The 19521-nt window shown below is 43.8% G+C and overlaps 1 protein-coding gene across 3 annotated transcripts in view; it reads right to left on the bottom strand.

Moving 5' to 3' along the window:
* Positions 1-19521, bottom strand: part of LOC137372149 (glutaminase kidney isoform, mitochondrial-like) — a 119024-nt gene that overhangs the window by 77016 nt on the left and 22487 nt on the right. For all 3 annotated transcript variants that reach the window (XM_068035651.1, XM_068035649.1, XM_068035650.1), the window contains exons 4-5: positions 15544-15673; positions 3481-3560 (exon numbers count right to left, since the gene is read on the bottom strand). In XM_068035651.1, coding sequence (XP_067891752.1) covers positions 3481-3560; positions 15544-15673 — 210 coding nt within the window. The remainder of the gene's footprint in view (positions 1-3480; positions 3561-15543; positions 15674-19521) is intronic.

Raw genomic sequence — 19521 nt, 5'->3', positions numbered from 1 at the left:
TTTACTTGAAGTGAATACCTACGTCTCACCTGAACAGGTTTGGTAAGTTATGACCAATATGTTCTATTATGCTAACTCTTTGCCCCTCAATACTCTCAGACATCTTGAAATTAAATTTGACCTCCAAGTCACACACCATCCTGACCTGGAAACAATCACCGTTCCTTCATTGTGGCTAGGTCAAAATCCTGGGACTCCCTACCTAACAGCACGGTAGGAACACCTATACCACATGAAATGCAGTGGTTTAAAGAAAGCAGCTCACTACCACCTTCTCAAGGACAATTAGGGATAGGCAATTATTGCTGACCTTGCCAGTGACATTTATGTCCCATGACCCAAAAACACTTATTTTTGGGGTGTGGAGGGAGAGGAGAAAGAGAAAAATAGTAGAGAAAGGAGAAGGGATAGGAAAAGGTCGAGGAAGGAAAGGAAGAAACACAAATGCTTCTGAATCTCAAGCCCTTAGACAAACAGTGTGTGCTGTGTGTTCTCATTTAAGGCGCATTAATGAAATAATCCTGAAGGATGAAGGGAATAAAAACCCCCTGCACATCAAATCACTAAATAGGTTTCCTGAAATAAAAAGATAGGAATTTTCAAATTTAATAGCGAGAAACCAATCTTTCCCTGCTTGAACTAACTGTTGACAAGCTTAAACCTCTGGTGCAAAGATTTTGTAAGTGCTAGATGCAAATACATTCTGCATAGGCATATTAACAATTTCACTTTACCTACCACGTAAAGAAAATCTTTTTCAAGAAGTTTCTTCCTCTCTTCAGTCTGTAGGGATCTATGTGAAGAGAGTTTGGACAGTCCCAATCCATCTCCTGGGAAGCAAGGGTCTAAAACATAAAACTGACCCTAATTTGAGAGCAGATGGCAATCTCTTTTACAGGTAACCAAGACAGCTGATGATGCAGAAGATGATGCTCACACTGGAAGTTGAGCACATTGTTGAGGCAGAGTAGAGGGAATTTCAGTTAGCAGCCAGCCATAACTGGCTTAGAAATGCTTAATGCTGAAATGCTCCACATCCCAAATCTCTCAGTCTTGAGCACAGATAGGAAGGGTGAAGTAACTGCTTCAGAGATTAAGTGGTCTGGACTTTGTTCTCTCTAATCGAACATTTAAACAAGGTGGAATATGTTTAAGTGAAATACAATGAAGCAGAACAAGTCACAGTGGAACTAAAAGTGACTGCAAACACATGTGTAGGGTTGCAGAATTCCATTTCTGAACAGACAACCTAGCCTTGGTACATGAAGGATGAAGTGAATGGCTAGAGGGAAATAAAGTAGGAGTACCTCATCACATAAAAGAGTATGGCCTTCCAAGGGAAGTGCAGGGAACAATCTTGTCACCAAAGAAATAAATAAAGGGTTCAAGTTAATTGCCAAAACTTACAGATATTCAGGAGATGAGCACAAAGGTCCATCACTTAAAACTCAAGTTTTGGGAAATAAGAGTAATTAAACAAGTATCTGCACCACATTGAAGCCTACTGTCAAACAAACTATTGATTTTTTATTGGGGGATGCACGATCCATCAACTGCAAATATTATTACAAGATTAGTGAGGTACCAAATATGTACATATACTTGTCATCTTGAGTGACAAGCAGAATTATATCATTCTGGAAATGATGAAAATCGTATCTGCAAATAAAGTATGACTGAATAAATAATTCAATAGGTGCAGAAATATTTTAAAATAGGGGCTGTCAACTTAGAAATTCCCAAGACTACAAATAAATCAAGGGGAGGAACTTACTAGACTTAATACAAGTTTTTAAAAAAAAAATTAGGGGAGGAAATGATGAGACTGAAAGTTAAAAAATCTTCAGGACCTGGTGGTTTCCACCTCAGCATGTTAAAAAGTAGATGAAATTGTGGATGCTCCAGTCATTTTGTTCTAAAACTGTCTTGATTCAGGAATTGTCCCCTTAGATTGGAAAATTGCCAATGTCACTCCATTATTCAAGAGTGGTAAAAGAGAAACCGGGAAAAATGTTACATTTGTTGTGGGGATGTTAATAGAATCTATTAGGATCAGAGTGATTGAGTGAGTAGATAAATATGAACTGAGAGCAGCATAGATTTGTAAAGGGCAAGTCAAGTCTAACAAACCTAGTTGAATTTTTGAGACGGTCACTAGCGTGGTATATAAGGGAGTGTCTATATAGAGGTTATTTATTTGGACTTCTGAAGACATCGGAAAAGTTCCACAAAAAAAAGAGACAGTTAACAGAAAAGAAAGTGCATGGAATTTGAGGCAACTATTAATTTAGGTAGTAAATTGGTTAGGAGGTAGGCAATGGATAGTGAGTATATATTCCAACTGGCAGGTTCTAACTAGTGGTGCCCCCAAGGATCTGTACTATGGTATCAGCTTTTCACAGTTTAGATGAAGGAGTGGAGTGCGCAATCCAAATCTGCTGATCACAAAGTTAGGTGGCATAGCAAGGAGCGTAGATGGGAACAGAAAGTTGTAAAGGGACATGGATAGGTTAAGTGAGTGGGCAAAACTGCAGTCAAATCGAGGCCAGTGTCCAGAAGAGAGATCATTCATTTTGGACCCAGTGTATTTTTTAAATGGCAGGCTAGGAACTGTACAGAAATCACTAAAACCTAGTGGGTAGGTACAAATTTTTTTTTTTTTTAAATTAATGGAATGTTGGCCATTATCTCAATGGGGCTGGAATACAAAGTGGTCGAAGTGATACTATAGTTCTATAAAGCTCTGGTTACACTGCAGTTGGAGTACTGCGTTCGGTTCTGATCGCCACACCTCAGGAAGATGTATTGGCCTTGAGGTGGGGTGCATCACAGATTCACCAGAAAGATATCAGGCTAAATTAGGGAGGTCAGGTTGCATAGACTAGGCTGGTTTTCCTTGAGTTAAGATGATTAAGGAGTAATCTAATTGAGGCGTTTAAGATGCTTAAACAGGATTTGAGAAGGTAAATCAAAAGAAATTAAAATTTTAAAACTGAGATTGATAGTTTTTATTGAAAGGTAAGGGTATTAAGGGATGCGGAACCAAAGTGGGTAAATGGAGCGAAGAGACAGATTAACCATGATTAAAGTGAATGGCAAAACTGGCTCAAGGGACTCTACGTTTCTAATAATAAGCAAATACCTTCTCATTTAGAACTCAATCAAGCTAATAAGGAAAGTTTATCTAAAAAAGTTAGTAAAAAAATCAATTTTTTAAAATTTCAGTTATTTCAGTCAAATGATTTATATCGATAGCTGTGAATATTTGTAAAGAACGAACAATTCACTACAGAAATGCACTTAAAATTTGACTTGATTTAATTCGCAACTAAAATGCTCAAATAAATCTTGGTGATTTGGTGCCACTTCTGTGAAAGTAAAAAAAATCCGATTATGAACAAAATCAGTATATATGTATAGCATGCACATCCCAGGCTCTGCTAAAAGGAGTCATTTTTAAAATAAAATTGTGTTTCTTACCTTTGCCCATCCACTGTGCACAAAGACACACCCCACAAATCTGGGCTAAATTTAGCCAGCTGTGGAATATAATCAGCAACCTTTTGAAAAAAGGAAAAAAAATGCATGAGGGAATTGAATCTGCACAACAGCCTTGATTGCATTTTTCACCCATGGTGCCTAGTTCTATAAATTTACAGTATTTTACGTCTACAACATTGCATCGTACCAAGAAAGCATTACTTTTATGGCCTCCCATAATGTAAGCTGGGTCGCAATGCAAAATATTTGAATGATTGAAGTGTACATAAAAAAGGACAAGCCTGAGGGAAAACTGTGCAGGAGACCAACAGATAAAAGCGGCAGCGGGACAGTGAGCAAGCCTGAGGGAAAACAATGCCAGAGACAAACAGACAAAAGGGCCAGAATTCTACCCTTGATGGATGGGAGCCATCCATGACCAAAAAGTTGGTGGCGATCCCGCTTCCGCCTGCTTTGGGGATCCAGACCACATTTTGCTGTTCCCAGGCCCTTAACTGGTCTGAGGCGGGACTTCCACCTCATTGAGGCAAGAAGTCCCATCTAATGGAGCTGCCAGCCAATCCGTGGGCCGGCAGCTCTCTGTCCCAGCACACCACTGGGAGCAGTGGCAACTGCTGGGACTGCAACCCAGCTGAAGATTGAAGATGTCGGGGAGCCCCAGAGAACTGGTAAGTTTTTGGGGCCACCAGAGGCAATTGGTCGGGCCCTGGCGAGGCAAGGTTGGTTGATTGGGGGAACAGGGAGGGGGGGGGGGGAGGTTGTTAGGGCATTAAGGGCAGTCCTATGTTGTGTACAGGGTACACCTGATCAGGAGGACCCCAATTTCCAAGGCCGTCAGAAAGCCGCCTACTTCTAACAGGTGGCTTTTCTTGGGCCTGGACCGCCCACCAGCCAAGGGTAAAATCTCCATGGCGGTGAGCGGAGGTCCTCAAGAGGCCGTTAACTGGCCACTTAAGGGCCTTGATTGGCCTGGGGTGGGTGGGTGGGCGGGCCATTTTTCACGGCTGTCCTGCGTAAAATGGCAGCAGTGACTCGGGATGGGCCCCCCTCCCCCACCACCATCCGCTCTTGGGGGGAGGGGAGGGGGGCATAAAATTCCAGCTAAGGAGTCAGACAACACAAGCCTAAAGAGTGCCAGGGTCCACAGGTAAAAGCAGCAGTGGTAAGTCAGCAGATTCAGAAAAAACACCAAGAGAACAAATCAACAAAAAAAAATCAAGTGCTGACGTCACAGGACAGCAGGTAGGTGATTGGTTGTTTGCAGAACCCAGAGGTGAGGTGCGTGCACCTGAAGGAGTTCTGGACCAGAGCAAAAGTGGAGGAGTATCGGGAGCAAAGTAAAAGTAAAAATCATAAGTATCGTCAGCACAAGTGTATAACAGTAAGTGAATTAATTACAATACAGTTTCTGTCTGTCCACACTTTTCTGATTGGTCAGTGAGTTGAATTGATGGATGGAGCCAGCACTCAGCAAAAAGTTTATTGCCCCATTTTTCCACTGCAAGGGAGGGGAGTTGTGCAGACGAAAAATTTTTTGGCATTTAGATTTGGTTCCAAATGAAACATCAGGTCTACGGTGGATATGTTCAAGATTGGGAATTAATTTTAACTTTTTTAAATGAAGTGCAACTACCTTCTAAAATAGTTATTTTCATGTAATTCAAATTATAATTGTCATAATTATTATTGACATTTCACCATAAATATCAGGTGACTATTAAATCTGAAAACCTAATGACATCATATATTAACATTTTTATTTAACAATAACGATGTCTGAAAAGCCAATTGACAATACAGTAAAATGCCATTGAATGTAGATCCAAAGTCAATACATTATAAGCCATTTTAATGAGCTGGTCTGCACATGGAGAGTCTGACAATTGAGTGCTGCCCAATAGACCCCATCAATCATGTATTTGCTTGATGTTCCAGGCACACACACAAGTATTTCTGGACTTGCGCATCAGGATGGGCGGCACAGTGGTTAGCACCGCAGCCTCACAGCTCCAGGGACCCGGGTTCGATTCCGGGTACTGCCTGTGTGGAGTTTGCAAGTTCTCCCTGTGTCTGCGTGGGTTTTCTCCGGGTGCTCCGGTTTCCTCCCACATGCCAAAAGACTTGCAGGTTGATAGGTAAATTGGCCATTATAAATTGTCACTAGTATAGGTAGGTGGTAGGGAAATATAGGGACAGGTGGGGATGTTTGGTAGGAATATGGGATTAGTGTAGAATTAGTATAAATGGGTGGTTGATGTTCGGCACAGACTCGGTGGGCCGAAGGGCCTGTTTCAGTGCTGTATCTCTAATCTAATCTAATCTAATTTTCACACATAGTGAGGTGTATTTAGTATACGCTCGCAAAAATACTAAATTGAGAGAGACTGGGGAAAATGTAACCAATGTAACATCAAATCGAGAGAGACTGAGGTTAAATATAGCTAATATGGTACAAAACAGAGAGGACTAAGGTTTAGTCAATGTAATATAGGGATCGCAGAGGGAGACCCTTTTAAAAATAGGGCAACTTCTGTTGGGTTTGTAGGTCTTGATTTGAGGAGTGTTTTGTAAGGTCCAGTTGGTTGATTAGAAATTGGAACATTCTGTTGTCACATTAAAGTACAGCTTTTGTTGAGTGACAGTATCTTTTGATCGATTCAATACAAGGCACCTGATGTGTGGGGAAGACACTTCTTTGATGTGTGGTGTCCGGTGCACACAGAGGCACAAGGGGAGGAGACTATGGTGATTGGTACTATAAAAACTCTGAGGCAGATCGAGAGAAAACAGGTTTGAGACTTTGCAAAAATTGAAGAAAAAATAGAGACACACCAAGGTAAAATATAAACAGTCTAAAATTGAGGGAGAGGGAGAGGTGGATGAGATGGTGGGATTGGTTAAGTATACTAATTTGACTACAAATGCTTTGCAGGTCTCTGCTAGTAATAAACATCAGCACAGAGCAGGTCTAGAGGCATTAACTAAAATTAATTTAAAACATGGTACTAACTAGATTCTAAAAGAGGTAAGAGTTTTTTTTTAAGATCATGGAAGGGCAGCTGATACCTGTTGCTTGGAATTCCTGTGTTATATGGAAACTTCAGGACACTTTATATGTACTGGGGACCACGTCTGTGCGCCTCCAGCTGCTTGAGCTCAAGGGACAGCTGGAGTCACTGCAGAGTGTCAGGGAGGATGAGAATTTCCTGGAACGTACATTCCAAGAGATGGTCACCCCACAGACAGTAAGAATTCAAGACAGTGGAAGGATGGCAATCCAGAAGAGTAGGAAAAGGCAGGAAGTACAGGACTCTTTGGGGCATATGCCACTCTCAAACCAGTACTCAGCATTGGAAACTGCTGGGAGTGACGATACCTTGAAGTAGTACAGTCCAAATGGCACCAATGTGCAAAAGACTGCACAGGAGGGAATAGCAAACAGTAGAAATGCAGTCGTTAAAGGATATTCCATAGTTAGTGGAACGAATTGCCATTTCTGTACCTGTCACGTGTCTTGCATTGTGTATTGCTTTCCTGGTGCAAGGGTAAAGATCACTGAAAGGGTACAGAATATTTTGCAGGGGGGAGTGAACCAGAAGTTGTGGTACACGTCAGTAACAACAACATAGAGAGGGCCGATGCTGAGGTACCAGTCAGATTTTCAGTAGCTAGGGAGGTTAAAAAATAGGGCCTCAAAACTAGTAATCTCTGGATTACTCCCAGTGCTGCATGCTAGCAAGAGTAGAAATAGGGAGACAGGGAGGATCTTTGCGTGTCCTGAGACATGGCACAGGAGGGAGGGCTTCAGATTCTAGGGGCTTTGGGACCAGTTGTGGAGCAGAAGACACCTATTCAAAAAGGGATAGGTTGCACCTCAACAGGACTGGGAGCAATGTCCTTGCAGGGAGGTTCACTAGTGAGACTGTGGACGGTTTAAGCTAAATTGACAGAGGGATGGGTACCAGCATATAAAAGCAGGAAAAAAAAAAAAGAGGACTAGGTACATAAAGTGGGTTTGTTGAAGGGGGAAGCAGTACCATATTAGATAGGAGCAGACTAAGGAGGACTACAAGGAATGCAAATACAGGTTTAGAACACATGGATATAAACGTGTAAAGTGTGGTGAATAAGGTTGTTGAGCTACAAGCACAAATAGTTGTGTAGGAGTATGATGTGGCAATAACGGAAACTTGGCTTAAAAATGGTGAGGATTGGGCACTTAATATTCCAAGAGATTAAGGGTTCAGAAGAGATGGTAATCAGGGAAGACATTGTCGTGTCAGAAAGGGAGGATGTCCTTGAGAGGACTGAAGCCAATTGGCTAGTGTTGAGAAGCAAGAAAGGTATGACGCGCTACTGGGGGTATAGTATGGGCTGGTGAGCAAGACAGACGTAGCAGCAAATATGCAGGGAAATCCGATGTGCAAAAACTATAAAGTGGTGATATTGGAGGACTTTTAATCATCCAAATGTCCACTGGGATGATGTTAGAGTAAAGGAAAGAGGGGGAGGAACTTCTGAAATGTGTTCAGGAAAACTTCCTTGACCAGTATGTGCTTGGTCCAACAAAGAAGGAGGCATTGCTAAATCTGGTTCTGGGGGATGATGTGGGCCAAGTGGACCAAGTGTCTGTGGGGAAACATTTGGGCAAGGGTGATCATGGTAGTATAGCTTTAGATTAGTAACGAAGAGGAGCAAGGACTAATCTAAAGTAGTAGAACTACTAAACTGGAAGAGGACTAACTTTAATGGGATAAGAGGGTATCTAACTGGGATAAAATGGAACCAAAGTCTGACAGGAAAAACTAACAGAACAATGGGTGATCTTTCAGGAGGACATGTTTCAGGTACAGACTAGTACATTCCAACAAGGACAACAGGCAGCAAAACCAAAGCTCCTTGGATGACGAGGGAGATAGAGAATATGAAGAAACACAAAAGAAAAAGGTGTACGATTCATATCAGATGAATTCTTCAAGTGAGAACCAGGCCAAATACAACAAGCGGAGATGGGAAGTGAAGAGGAAAATAAGACCGGCAAAGGGAATGAGAATAGAATGGCATTCAACATAAAATGGAACACTAAAATTTTCCATTGGTATATAAGTAGTAAGCGGGTAGTCAAAGCCAGGGCGAGTCCTATTAGGGACAATTAGGTACAGGTGCAGGGCAAGGCTAGAATACTTAATGAGTACTTTGTTTTTTTATTTAGAGATACAGCACTGAAACAGGCCCTTCGGCCTACCGAGTCTGTGCCGACCAACAACCATTTATACTAACCCTACAGTAATCCCATATTTCCTATCACCTCCCTACACTAGGGGCAATTTACAACGACCAATTTACCCATCACCTGCAAATCTTTGGATGTGGGATGAAACCACAGCAACCGGCGAAAACCCACGCAGACACAGGGAGAACTTGCAAACTCCACACAGGCAGTACCCAGAATTGAACCCGGGTCCCTGGAGCTGTGAGGCTGTTGTTGTTTACTAAGGAAGAAGATGCTGACAAAATATTGGCAGAAGCGGAGATGGTGGAGGTAATGGATGGAGTGAAAATTGATTGGCAGGATATACTGGAAAGGTTAGCTTGACAGAGTGGATAAGTCACCTGGTCCAGATGGGTTGCATCCCAGGTTGCTAAAGGAAGTGGGAGTGGAGATAGTGCAAGGGCTTGGCATAATCTTTCAATCTTCCCCAGATGCGGGGGAGGTGCCAGAGGATTGGAGAGTGGCAAATTTGACACCCTTATTCAAGAAAGGACATTCCTAGTAACTACAGGCCGGTCAGTTTAACATCAGTGCTGGGTACAGTTTTAGAAATAACAACCCAGTGGGGGGGGAAAAAAAATCAACTGGCACTTAGAGGTTTGAGTAAGGAGAGCCAGCACGGATTTGTAAAGGGCATATTATGCGTGACTAATCTACTTGAATTTTTAAGAAGAACAGGGAATGTTGAAGACAGTTATGGATGTAACAAGCAGGGTGGATAAAGAAGAACCAGTAGATGTAGTGGATTTGGATTTCCAAAAGGCATTCGATATCTTCTTCTTTGGCCTCCTTGTCTCGAGAGACAATAGGTAAGCGCCAAGATGTGTGGAGCAGTGCCTGGAGTGGCTATAAAGTCCAATTCTAGAGTGACAGACTCTTCCACAGGCGCTGCAGATAAAATTGGTTGTCGGGGCTGTTACACAGTTGGCTCGCTCCTTACACTAGTCACTTTTCCCGCCAACTGCTAAATCTCTTCAACTTGCCTCTCTTTAGCCCCACCTTTATAGCTGTCCGTCAGCTCTGGCGATCGTTGGCAACTGACTCCCATAACTTGCGGTCAATATCGCAGGACTTCATGTCGTGTTTGCAGACATCTTTAAAGCGGAGATATGGACAGCTGGTGGGTCTGACACCAGTGACAAGCTCACTGGGCAATGCATCCTTGGGGATCCTGCCATCTTCCATGTGGCTCACATGGCTAATCCATCTCAAACTGGCTCAGTAGGGTGTATATGCTGGGGATGTTGGCCGACTTCTGCGTTGGAGATACGGTCCTGCCACCAGATGCCAAGGATTCTCCGCAGACAGTGAAGATGGAATGCGTTGAGACGTTGCTCTTGACTGACGTACGGCAGCGAGGCCTGGCAACGTATAGCAAGGTACTGAGGACACAGGCTTTAAACACTCAGACTTTTGTGTTCCGTGTCAGTGCGCCATTTTCCCCACATACACTTGGCCAGTCTGGACATAGTACCAGGTGCCTTTCCCATGCGCTTGTTGATTTCTGCATCGAGAGACAGGTTACTGGCGATAGTTGAGCCTAGGTAGGTGAACTGTTGAACCACTTCCAGAGCGTGGTCACTGATATTGATGGATGGAGCATTTCTGACGTAGCTGTCCCATGATGTTCGTTTTCTTGAGGCAGACAGTAGGGCCAAAGGTGCCACAGAAAAGGTTACTGCACAAGATAAGAGCTCATGATATTGGGGGGGGGGGGTAATATATTAGCAAAGATAGAGGATTGGCTAACTAACCAGAAACAGAGTCATGATAAATGGGACATTTTCAGATTGGCAAACTAACTGGTGGAGTGCCACAGGGATCAGTGCTGGGGCCTCAACTACTTAAGATCTATATTAATGACTTGGATGAAGGGACTGAGCTTATTGCAGCCAAGTTTGCAGACAATACAAAGATAGGTAGGAAAGCAAGTTGCAAGTAGAACACAAAGTGCCTGCAAAGAGATACAGATATGTTAAGTGAGCAGACAAGAATTTGGCAGATAGAGTATAATGCGGAAAAATGTGAGGTTGTCCACTTTGCTATGAAGAATAGAAAAAGGTGAATATTAGAGAATCTGAAGAATGCTTCAGTATAAAGGATCTGGGTGTCCCTGTACTTTAGTACAGGGTAAAGGCCTGCTACCCGACCTGAACCAGATGGGACCCATCTGGTTCAGGTCGGGTTCGGGCTGGGTCGGTTCGCTCTTCCGGGTCCGACTTTCGGGCTTGGGTCGGGCTGAGTCCAGGTTGGACACAGAGTAAGTACTGCATTCTGCTCTGCTGGTAAGTGTCAAAAGTTGAAAAGCCTATCTGAGCTGGGAGTCCAGGACGTCAAGGAGGGGAACTTTGAGTCTGCGCAGTGAGCGTCTCTATGACATCATCGTGCTCATGCTGCAGCTTCCTGCAGATTCGGAGTCGGAAGGTAGGTAATGTTAACATTCCGGTGGTCGGGTCGGGCGCAGGAAAAAATGGAGGGACACGGACTGGGTCAGGCTAGAGTCCAATGTGGTTCTGCTGGGTTTGGGTCAGGGTTTTTTTTTTCCTGATCTAGGCAGGCCTTTAGTACAGGGTGTTAAATTTGAACAAAGGAAATTATGAAGGTATGAGGGGCAAATTGGCTCAGGTGGATTGGGAAAATACATTAAAAAGGTATGATAGTACATAGGCAATGTGTCTTTAAAGAAATATTACATAGTTTACAGCAATCATACATTCCTTCAAGGCACAAAAACCCCAAAAGTAAAGGCAGTCAACTGTGGATAACAAAGGAGGTTAAAGATTGTATCAGATTAAAAGAAAAGGCCTATAAAGTTGCCAGAAATAATAAACCTGAGGATTGGGAGGATTTTAGAATACAACAAAGGAGGACAAAGCAACTGATAAAAAAAAAGGGAAAATAGAATATGAACATAAACCAGCAAAAAAATATAAAAACAGACTGTAAACGCTTCTATAAGTATGTAAAAAGGAAATGTTTGGCTAAGACAAATGTGGAGCCATTACAGGCAGTCAGGAGCAGCTATAATGGGAATAGAGAAATGGCAGAGAAGCTAAATGATTACTTTGTGTCTGTCTTCACTGAGGAAGATACAAAAAATCTCCCAGAGATCCAAAGGATTAGGGGAATTGAAGGAAGTTAGTATTAGTAACAAGATTGTATTGGAGAAATTAATGGGGCTGAAGACTGATAAGTCCCCAGGAGCTGGTATTCTATATCCCAGAGTGTTGAAAGGGGTAGCTATGGAGATAGTGGATGCATTGGTGATCATCTTCTAAAAATCTTTTGGTTCTGGAACAGCTCCTGCAGAATGGAAGGTAGCAAATGTCACCCCTCTATTTAAGGGAGGGAGAGAGAAAACAGGGAATTTACAGACCTGTTAGCCTTACATCAGTCATTGGGAAAATGCTAGAATCTATTCCAAAGGATGTGGTAAATGGGCACTTGGATGATTGGGCATAGTCAACATGGATTTATGAATGGGGAACCATGTTTGATGAACCTGTTAGAGGTTTTTGAGGATGTTACTAACAGAACTGATAAAAGGGAGTCGGTGGACGTGGTATATTAGATTTTCAGAAGGCTTTTAATAAAGTCCCCCACAGGAGGGGGTTAGCAAAAATTAAAGCATATGGGATAGAAGGTAATATACTAGCATGGATTAAGGATTGGTGAACAGGCAGAAAACGGAGTAGGAATAAACGGGTCATTCTCGTGTTGGGAGGCTGTGACCAGTAGGGTACAGCAGGGATCAGTGCTTGGGTGCCAGCTGTTCACAATATACATCATTGATTTGGATGTGGGGACCAAATGTAGTATTTACAAGTTCGCGGATGACACTAAAACTAGGCGGGAATGTGTATTGTGAGGAAGATGCAAAGTGGCTTCAAGGGGATTTGGACAGACTTAGTGAGTGGGCAAGAACGTGACAGATGGAATATAATGTGGAAAAATGTGAGGTTATACATTTTGATAGGAGGCAGATGTGCAGAGTACTTCTTAAATGGTGAGAGATTAGAAAGTGTAAATGTACAAAAGGACCTGGGTGTCCTTGTCAATAAGTCACTGAAAGACAACATGCAGGTGCAACAAGCAATTAAGACGACGAATGCTATGTTTGCCTTTATTGTGAGGATTTGAGTACAGGAGTGGTGAAGTCTTGCTTCAATTGTACAAAACCTTGGTTAGCCTGCACTAGGAGTGAGTACTATGTGCAGTCTTGGTCCCTTACCTTAGGAAGGATATTATTGCCATAGAGGGAGTGCAACGAAGGTTCGCCAGACTTGTTCCTGGGATGGCGGGACTGTCCTATGAAGAGAGATTGGGGAAACTGGGCCTGTATTCTCTAGAGTTTCGAAGAATGAGAGGTGATCTCACTGAAACCTACAAAATACTTAAAGGGATAGACAGGGTAGATGCAGCTAAGATGTTTTCCCTGGTTGGAGAGTCTAGAACCAGGGTGATACGGTTTCAAAATAAGGAGGAAGCCACTTAGGACCGAGGTGAGGAGAAATTTCTTTACTCAGAGGGTTGTGAATCTTTGGACTTCTTTGCCCCAGAGGGGTCTGGAAGCTCAGTCATTGAATATGTTTAAAGCAGAGATTGACAGATTTCTAAATACAAATGACATAAGGGGATATGAGGAAAGTGTGGGAAAAAGGTATTTAAGTGGAAGATCAACCATGACCATATTAAATGGCAGGACAGGCTCGATGGGCTGAATGGCCTACTCCTGCTCCCAAGAATCACAAAATGTGAGCATGCAGTTACAGCAAGTAATTAGGAAGGCAAATAGAATCTTGGCATTTATGATGGAGTATAAAATTAGCAAGTCTTGCTACACTCTGCTGCGCATTAGTGAGATGGTGTATGCAGTTTTGGTCTCCTTACTTACGGAAGGATATACTTGCATTGGAAGCTTTTCAGAGAAGATTCAATAGGCTAATTCCTGGAATGAAGGGATTGTCTTACAAGGAAAGGTTGAGCAGGTTAGACCTATACTCATTGGAGTTTAGAAGAATGAGAGGTGATCTTATTGAAACATAAGATTCTGAGGGGGCTTGACAGGGTAGAAGCAGAGAGGATGTTTCCCATCATGGGGGAATCTAGAACTAGAGGGCAGAGTTTCAAAATAAGGCATCTTCCTTTTAAGACGGAGATGAGGAAGAATTTCTTCTGCGGGTCATTACCTTTGGAATTGCCTTCCCCCAGAGAGCAATGGAGACTGGGTCATTGAATATATTCAAGGCTGAGTTGGATTTTTGATCTACAAGGGAGTCAAGGGTTATGGGGGGGGGCGGGGGGGGTGGCGGAGGGTGGGGGTGCGGATGAACAGGCAGGAAAGTGGAGTTAAGGCCACAATTGGATCGGCCATGATCTTATTAAATGGCAGAGTAGGCTCAAGGGGCCAAATGGGCTACTCCTGCTCCTATTTCTTATGTTCCTATGAATACAGTGGATGTTGTTTGTATGGATTTTAAGAAAGCATTTGACAAGGTGCTACATACAGGCTGGATAACAAGACTGAGGCTCATGGAATACAATGGTCAGTGTCAGGTTGGTGAAAAAATTGGCTGGACAGAAAACAGCAAGTCATGGTAAATGGTTATTTTTCAGACTGGAGGATGGTAGACAGTGGTGTTCTCCAAGAATGTGTGTATATAAATGACTGATACTGGTACGCAGAGAAATATTTCAAAATTTGCCGATGATACCAAACTTGCACGTGTGGTAAACAGTGAGGATGATAGCAATCAACTGCAACAGGTCAGATAGGCTAACAGAATGGGCACCAAGTTGAAGATGGAATTTAATGCAGAGAATCGAGAGAGATGCATTTTGGCAGAAGGGATCAGGAGAAGCAACCCAGACTGAATGGTACAGTTTTAAAGAGCATATAGGGACAGAGGGACCTGGGAGTTCATGTGCATAGATTTTTGAAGATATCAGAACATACTGAGAGTAGTTAGCAAAGTTACAGGCTTCATAAATAGAGGTATTGAGTACAAAAAGTTAGGAAGCTATGCTAAATCTTTATAAAGCTTTGGTTAGGCCACGACTACAGTATTACATCCAGTTCTGGTCACCATGCTTTAAGAAGGATGCGAGGGTCCTTGAAGAGAGTTCTCAGGAGATTTACTAGAATGGTTCCAAGGATGAGGGATTTTAGCTGCAAGGTTAGGTTGGAGAAGCTGGGATTGTTCTCCTTGGAGCAAAAGGAGGAGATCTGAGAGATTGTCTACCTTATCTAAACGTGGCGGCCTCCTATGGGGGCAATCTGCCCCCTTATCACCCCCATCCTCAATAACCCCAACCCCTGCCTGACTGCTCCCAGCAACCCCACTCATCTTTCCCAAGGTCTCCAGACATCTTCGTACTGCAGGCAGTCACCACTGCTCCCAGTGGTGCTGCCGGTACTGTCGAGCTGTCAGCTCTAGAGGCAGGAGCTCCTCCCTTAAAAGGGACTGCGTCCCCAACAATGGGCAGTTAATTGCCTGCCCACATTTAAATGGCTTTGGAGGTCCGACGAAGGTCCAAGGCAGGGTCACCCCAAACCTTTCAGCCCGCTGCCAGGACCCTGATTTCGTCACAAAATTCAGCTCTATGACTCTAAAATCAGAGATTGGGAAAGTAAAGTTATTGCCCCAAAATGAAGACAAAAATTACCTAGCTTTAGTGGGTCAGGACATTCCTCAATTTACATTTAGCAGTTTAGTGTTTAATTTCTTAGAAAAAAAAAGAGAAAAATAAAATTAAATTCCAAGGTATACCTTTCCTCCTGACATTTTTTTGGCACTCTCATAAAGACCATCTATATGAGATGCAAATATTTCAAAATCTGGAATGACAAACTTCCTCCTAAAAGCTTGAGTGAGCAGCACAATATTGCTTCCAACGCACCTGAAACAAAAACACATGAAAGGCCCAGAATTACTGAAGAAAAGTAACCCAGAAATTAAGCTTCCATATACATTTGTGTGCGTCATGGAATGAGTCTAATATGCTTATAATATAAATATTTGTCTTAATATAAAAATAGTTTAGAACCCTGTCTAAATTATAGTTAGATATCACAGGCCAAATATTTTCATTTTATTATTCACTTATAGGATGTGAGCATCACTGGAAGGCCAGCATTTTTTGCCCATCACTAACTGCCCTTTGAGAAAGTGATGAGCCACCTTCTTGAACCACTGCAGTCTAATTGGTGTAGGTACACCAACAGTGCTGTCAGGAAAGGAGTTCAAGGAATTTGACCCAGTGACAGTGAAGGAGCAGCGATATAGTTCCAAGTCAGGATGACGCATGACTTGGAAAGGAATGTGCAGGTGAGTGTTCCCATGCATCTGCTGCCCTTGTTCTAGGTGGTAGAGGTTGCAGGTTTTGAAGATGCTGTCAAAGGAGCCTTGGCAACTTGCTGCAGTGCATGGTGTAGATGGTACACACAGCTGCCACTGTGCACCAGTGGTGGAGGAAGTGAACGTTTAAGGACGTGCATGGGGTGCCTATCTAGCAAGCCGCTTTGTCCTGGATGGCGTCAAGCTTAGGGTGTTGTTGGTGCTGTGCTCAACCAGGCAAGTGGAGAATATTCCATCACACTCCAGACTTGCGCCTTGTGATAGTGGACAGGCTTTGAGCAGTTGGTCGAGTTACTCGCCACACAGAGTTTTCAGCCTCTGACCTGCTCTTGTAGCCACAGTATTTACATGGCTGGTTCAGTTAAGTTTCCTGTCAATGGCAACCCCTTGGATATTGATGGGGAATTCAGTGATGATAATGTTGCAGAATCTCATTGTGTGGTGCGAGTATTACTTGCCACTTTTAAACCAAGACTGAATGCTTTTCTGGTCTTGCTACATGCAGATACGGACTGCTCTACTATCAGCGAGCATCCACACTTCTGACCTTAAGGTAGAGGAAAGGTCATTGATGAAGCAGCTGAAGATGGTTGGGCCTGGGTTACTTCCCTGAGGAACTCCTGCAGCAATGTCCTGGGGCTGAGATGACTGGCTTCCAACAACCATAATCATCTTTCGTTGTACTAGGTATGAATCCAACCAGTGGAGAGTTCTTCCCCAATCCCCATCAACTTCAATTTTGCTAGGGTTTTTTGATGCTACACTTGGTCAAATGCCACATTGATGTTAAGGGCAATCACTCTCATCTCACCTCTGGAATTCCACTCTTTCATCCAGTTTGGACCAAGGCTATAATGAGGTCTGGAGCCAAGTTGTCCTGGATGAACATAACAATAACCTGCTTATCGATGCTTCAATTAAGTGCCACCTGATAGCATGGTCAACGACACCTTCCTTCACTTTGCTGATGATTGAGATGGACTGATGAGACAGTAATTGGCAGGACTGAATTTGTCCTACCTTTTTGTGGACAGGATGTACCTGGACAATTTTCCACTTGTCAGGTAAATGCCAGTGGTGTAGCTATACTGGAACAGCTTGGCTAGGGCTGCAGCTAGTTCTGAGATACGTCTTCAGCACTGCAGCTGGGATGTTGTCAGGACCTGTAGCCTTTGCTGTATCCAGTGCCTTCAGCCAGTTCATATCACGAGGAGTGAACTGAATTGGCTAAAGACTGGCATCTGTGATCCTGGTGAACTCAGGAGGTGGCCAAGATGAATTAACCATGCAGCACATCTGGCCAAAGATGGTTGAAAATGCTTCAGCCTCATCTTTTGCACCAACATGCTGAGTTCCCTCATCGAGCATGGGGATGTTTCTTATGCTTCCTCCTCCGGTTAGTTGTTTCATTGTCCGCCACCATTCATCACTGGATGCGGCAGAACTGCAGAGCTTTGATCTGATCCATTGGTTGTGGGATTGCTCAGCGCTGTCTACATATAGCATGCTGCTTCAGTTGTCTAACATGCATACAGTCCTGTGTTGTATCTTTACCAGGGTGGCATCTCATTTTTAGGTTTGCTTGGTGCTGCACTTCCCATCCTCTCTTAACACTCCTCACTGAACCAGGGTTGGTCCCCTGGCTTGATGGTGATGGTAGAATGAGGGATACAGCAGGCCATGAAGTTAGAGATTCTGGATGAATACAATTCTGCTGCTGATGATGATCCACAGTTCCTCATGGATGCCCAGTTCTGACCTACTGATCTGTTCTGAATCTGTCCCATTTAGCACAGTGGTAGTGCCACATAAGATGGAGAGTGTGAAGACAGGACTTTGTCTCCAAAGGGGCTGTGCAATGGTCACTGCTACCAATACGGTCATGAACAGATGCATTGGCAACAGGTAGACTGGTGAGGACTAGGTCAAGTACGTTTTTGCCTCTTGTTGGTTCCCTCACCACCTGCCATAGGCCCAGTCTGGTAGTTATGTCCTTCAGGACTCGACCAGCTCAGTCAGTAGTGGCAGTACCGTGCCACTCTCGGTGATGGACACTGAACTCCCCCCACCCAGAGTACATTCTATGCCCCTGCTACCTCCACAGTGTTTTTTCCGAGTGGTGTTCAACATGAAGGAGTACTGATTCATCAGCTGAGGGTGATAATTAGCAGGAGGCTTCCTTGCCCACATTTGACTTGATGCCATAGGACGTCATGGGGTCGAGAGTCAATTTACAGCACTCAATGCCACTGCCTCCCGACTGTATACCACTGTGCTATCAACTCTGGTGGTGGGTCTATCCTGCCAGTGGGACAGGACATACCCAGGGATGGTGACGGAGCAGTCTGGGACATTGGTTATAAAGTATGATTCAGTGAGTACAATTATGTCAGGCTGTTGCTTGACTAGTCTGTGGGACAGCTCTCCCAATTTTCGCACAAGTTTCCCGATGTTAATGAGGAGGACTTTGTTTGTTTGCTGTTTCTGGTGCCTAATCATCTGAGCTCCAGGACATCACTGCAGGAGTTGCTCAGGGTAGTGTCCTAGGCCCAACCATCTTCAGCTGCTTCATCAATGACCTTCCTTCAATCATAAGGTCAGAAGTGGGGATGTTCGCTGATGATTGCACAATGTTCAGCACCATTCGTGACTCCTCAGATACTGAAGCAGTCAGTGTAGAAATGCAGCAAGACCTGGACAATATCCAGGCTTGGGCTGAGAAGTGGCAAGTAACATTCACGCCACACGTGCCAGGCAATGGCCATCTCCAACAAGAGAGAATCTAACCATCTCCCCTTGACATTCAATGGCATTACCATCACTGAATCCCCCACTATCAACATCCTAGGGGCTACCATTGACCAGAAACTGAACTGGAGTAGCCATGGTATTTATATGGCTACAAGAGCAGGTCAGAGGCTAGGAATCCTGAGGCAGTAACTCACCTCCTGACTCCCCAAAGCCTGTCCACCATCTACAAGGCACAAGTCAGGAGTGTGATGGAATACTCTCCACTTGCCTGGATGGGTGCAGCTCCAACAACACTCAAGAAGCTCGACACCATCCAGGACAAAGAAGCCCGCTTGATTGGCACCCCATCTACAAACATTCACTCCCTCCACCACCGACACACAGTGGCAGCAGTGTGTACTATCTACAAGATGCACTGCAACAATGCACCAAGGCTTCTTAGACAGCACTTTCCAAACCCACGACCTCTACCAACAAGAAGGACAAGGGCAGCAAATACATGGGAACACCACCACCTGCAAGTTCCCCTCCAAGTCACACACCATCCTGATTTGGAACTATATCGTCGTTCCTTCACTGTCGCTGGGTCAAAATCCTGGAATTCCCTTCCCAACAGCACTGTGGGTGTACCTACCCCAA

The sequence above is a fragment of the Heterodontus francisci genome, chromosome 7 (assembly GCF_036365525.1).
Source record: "Heterodontus francisci isolate sHetFra1 chromosome 7, sHetFra1.hap1, whole genome shotgun sequence".
Lineage (NCBI taxonomy): Eukaryota > Metazoa > Chordata > Chondrichthyes > Heterodontiformes > Heterodontidae > Heterodontus > Heterodontus francisci.
Note: the sequence above shows the minus strand (reverse complement) of the source record. Positions and strands in the feature narration are given on the sequence as shown.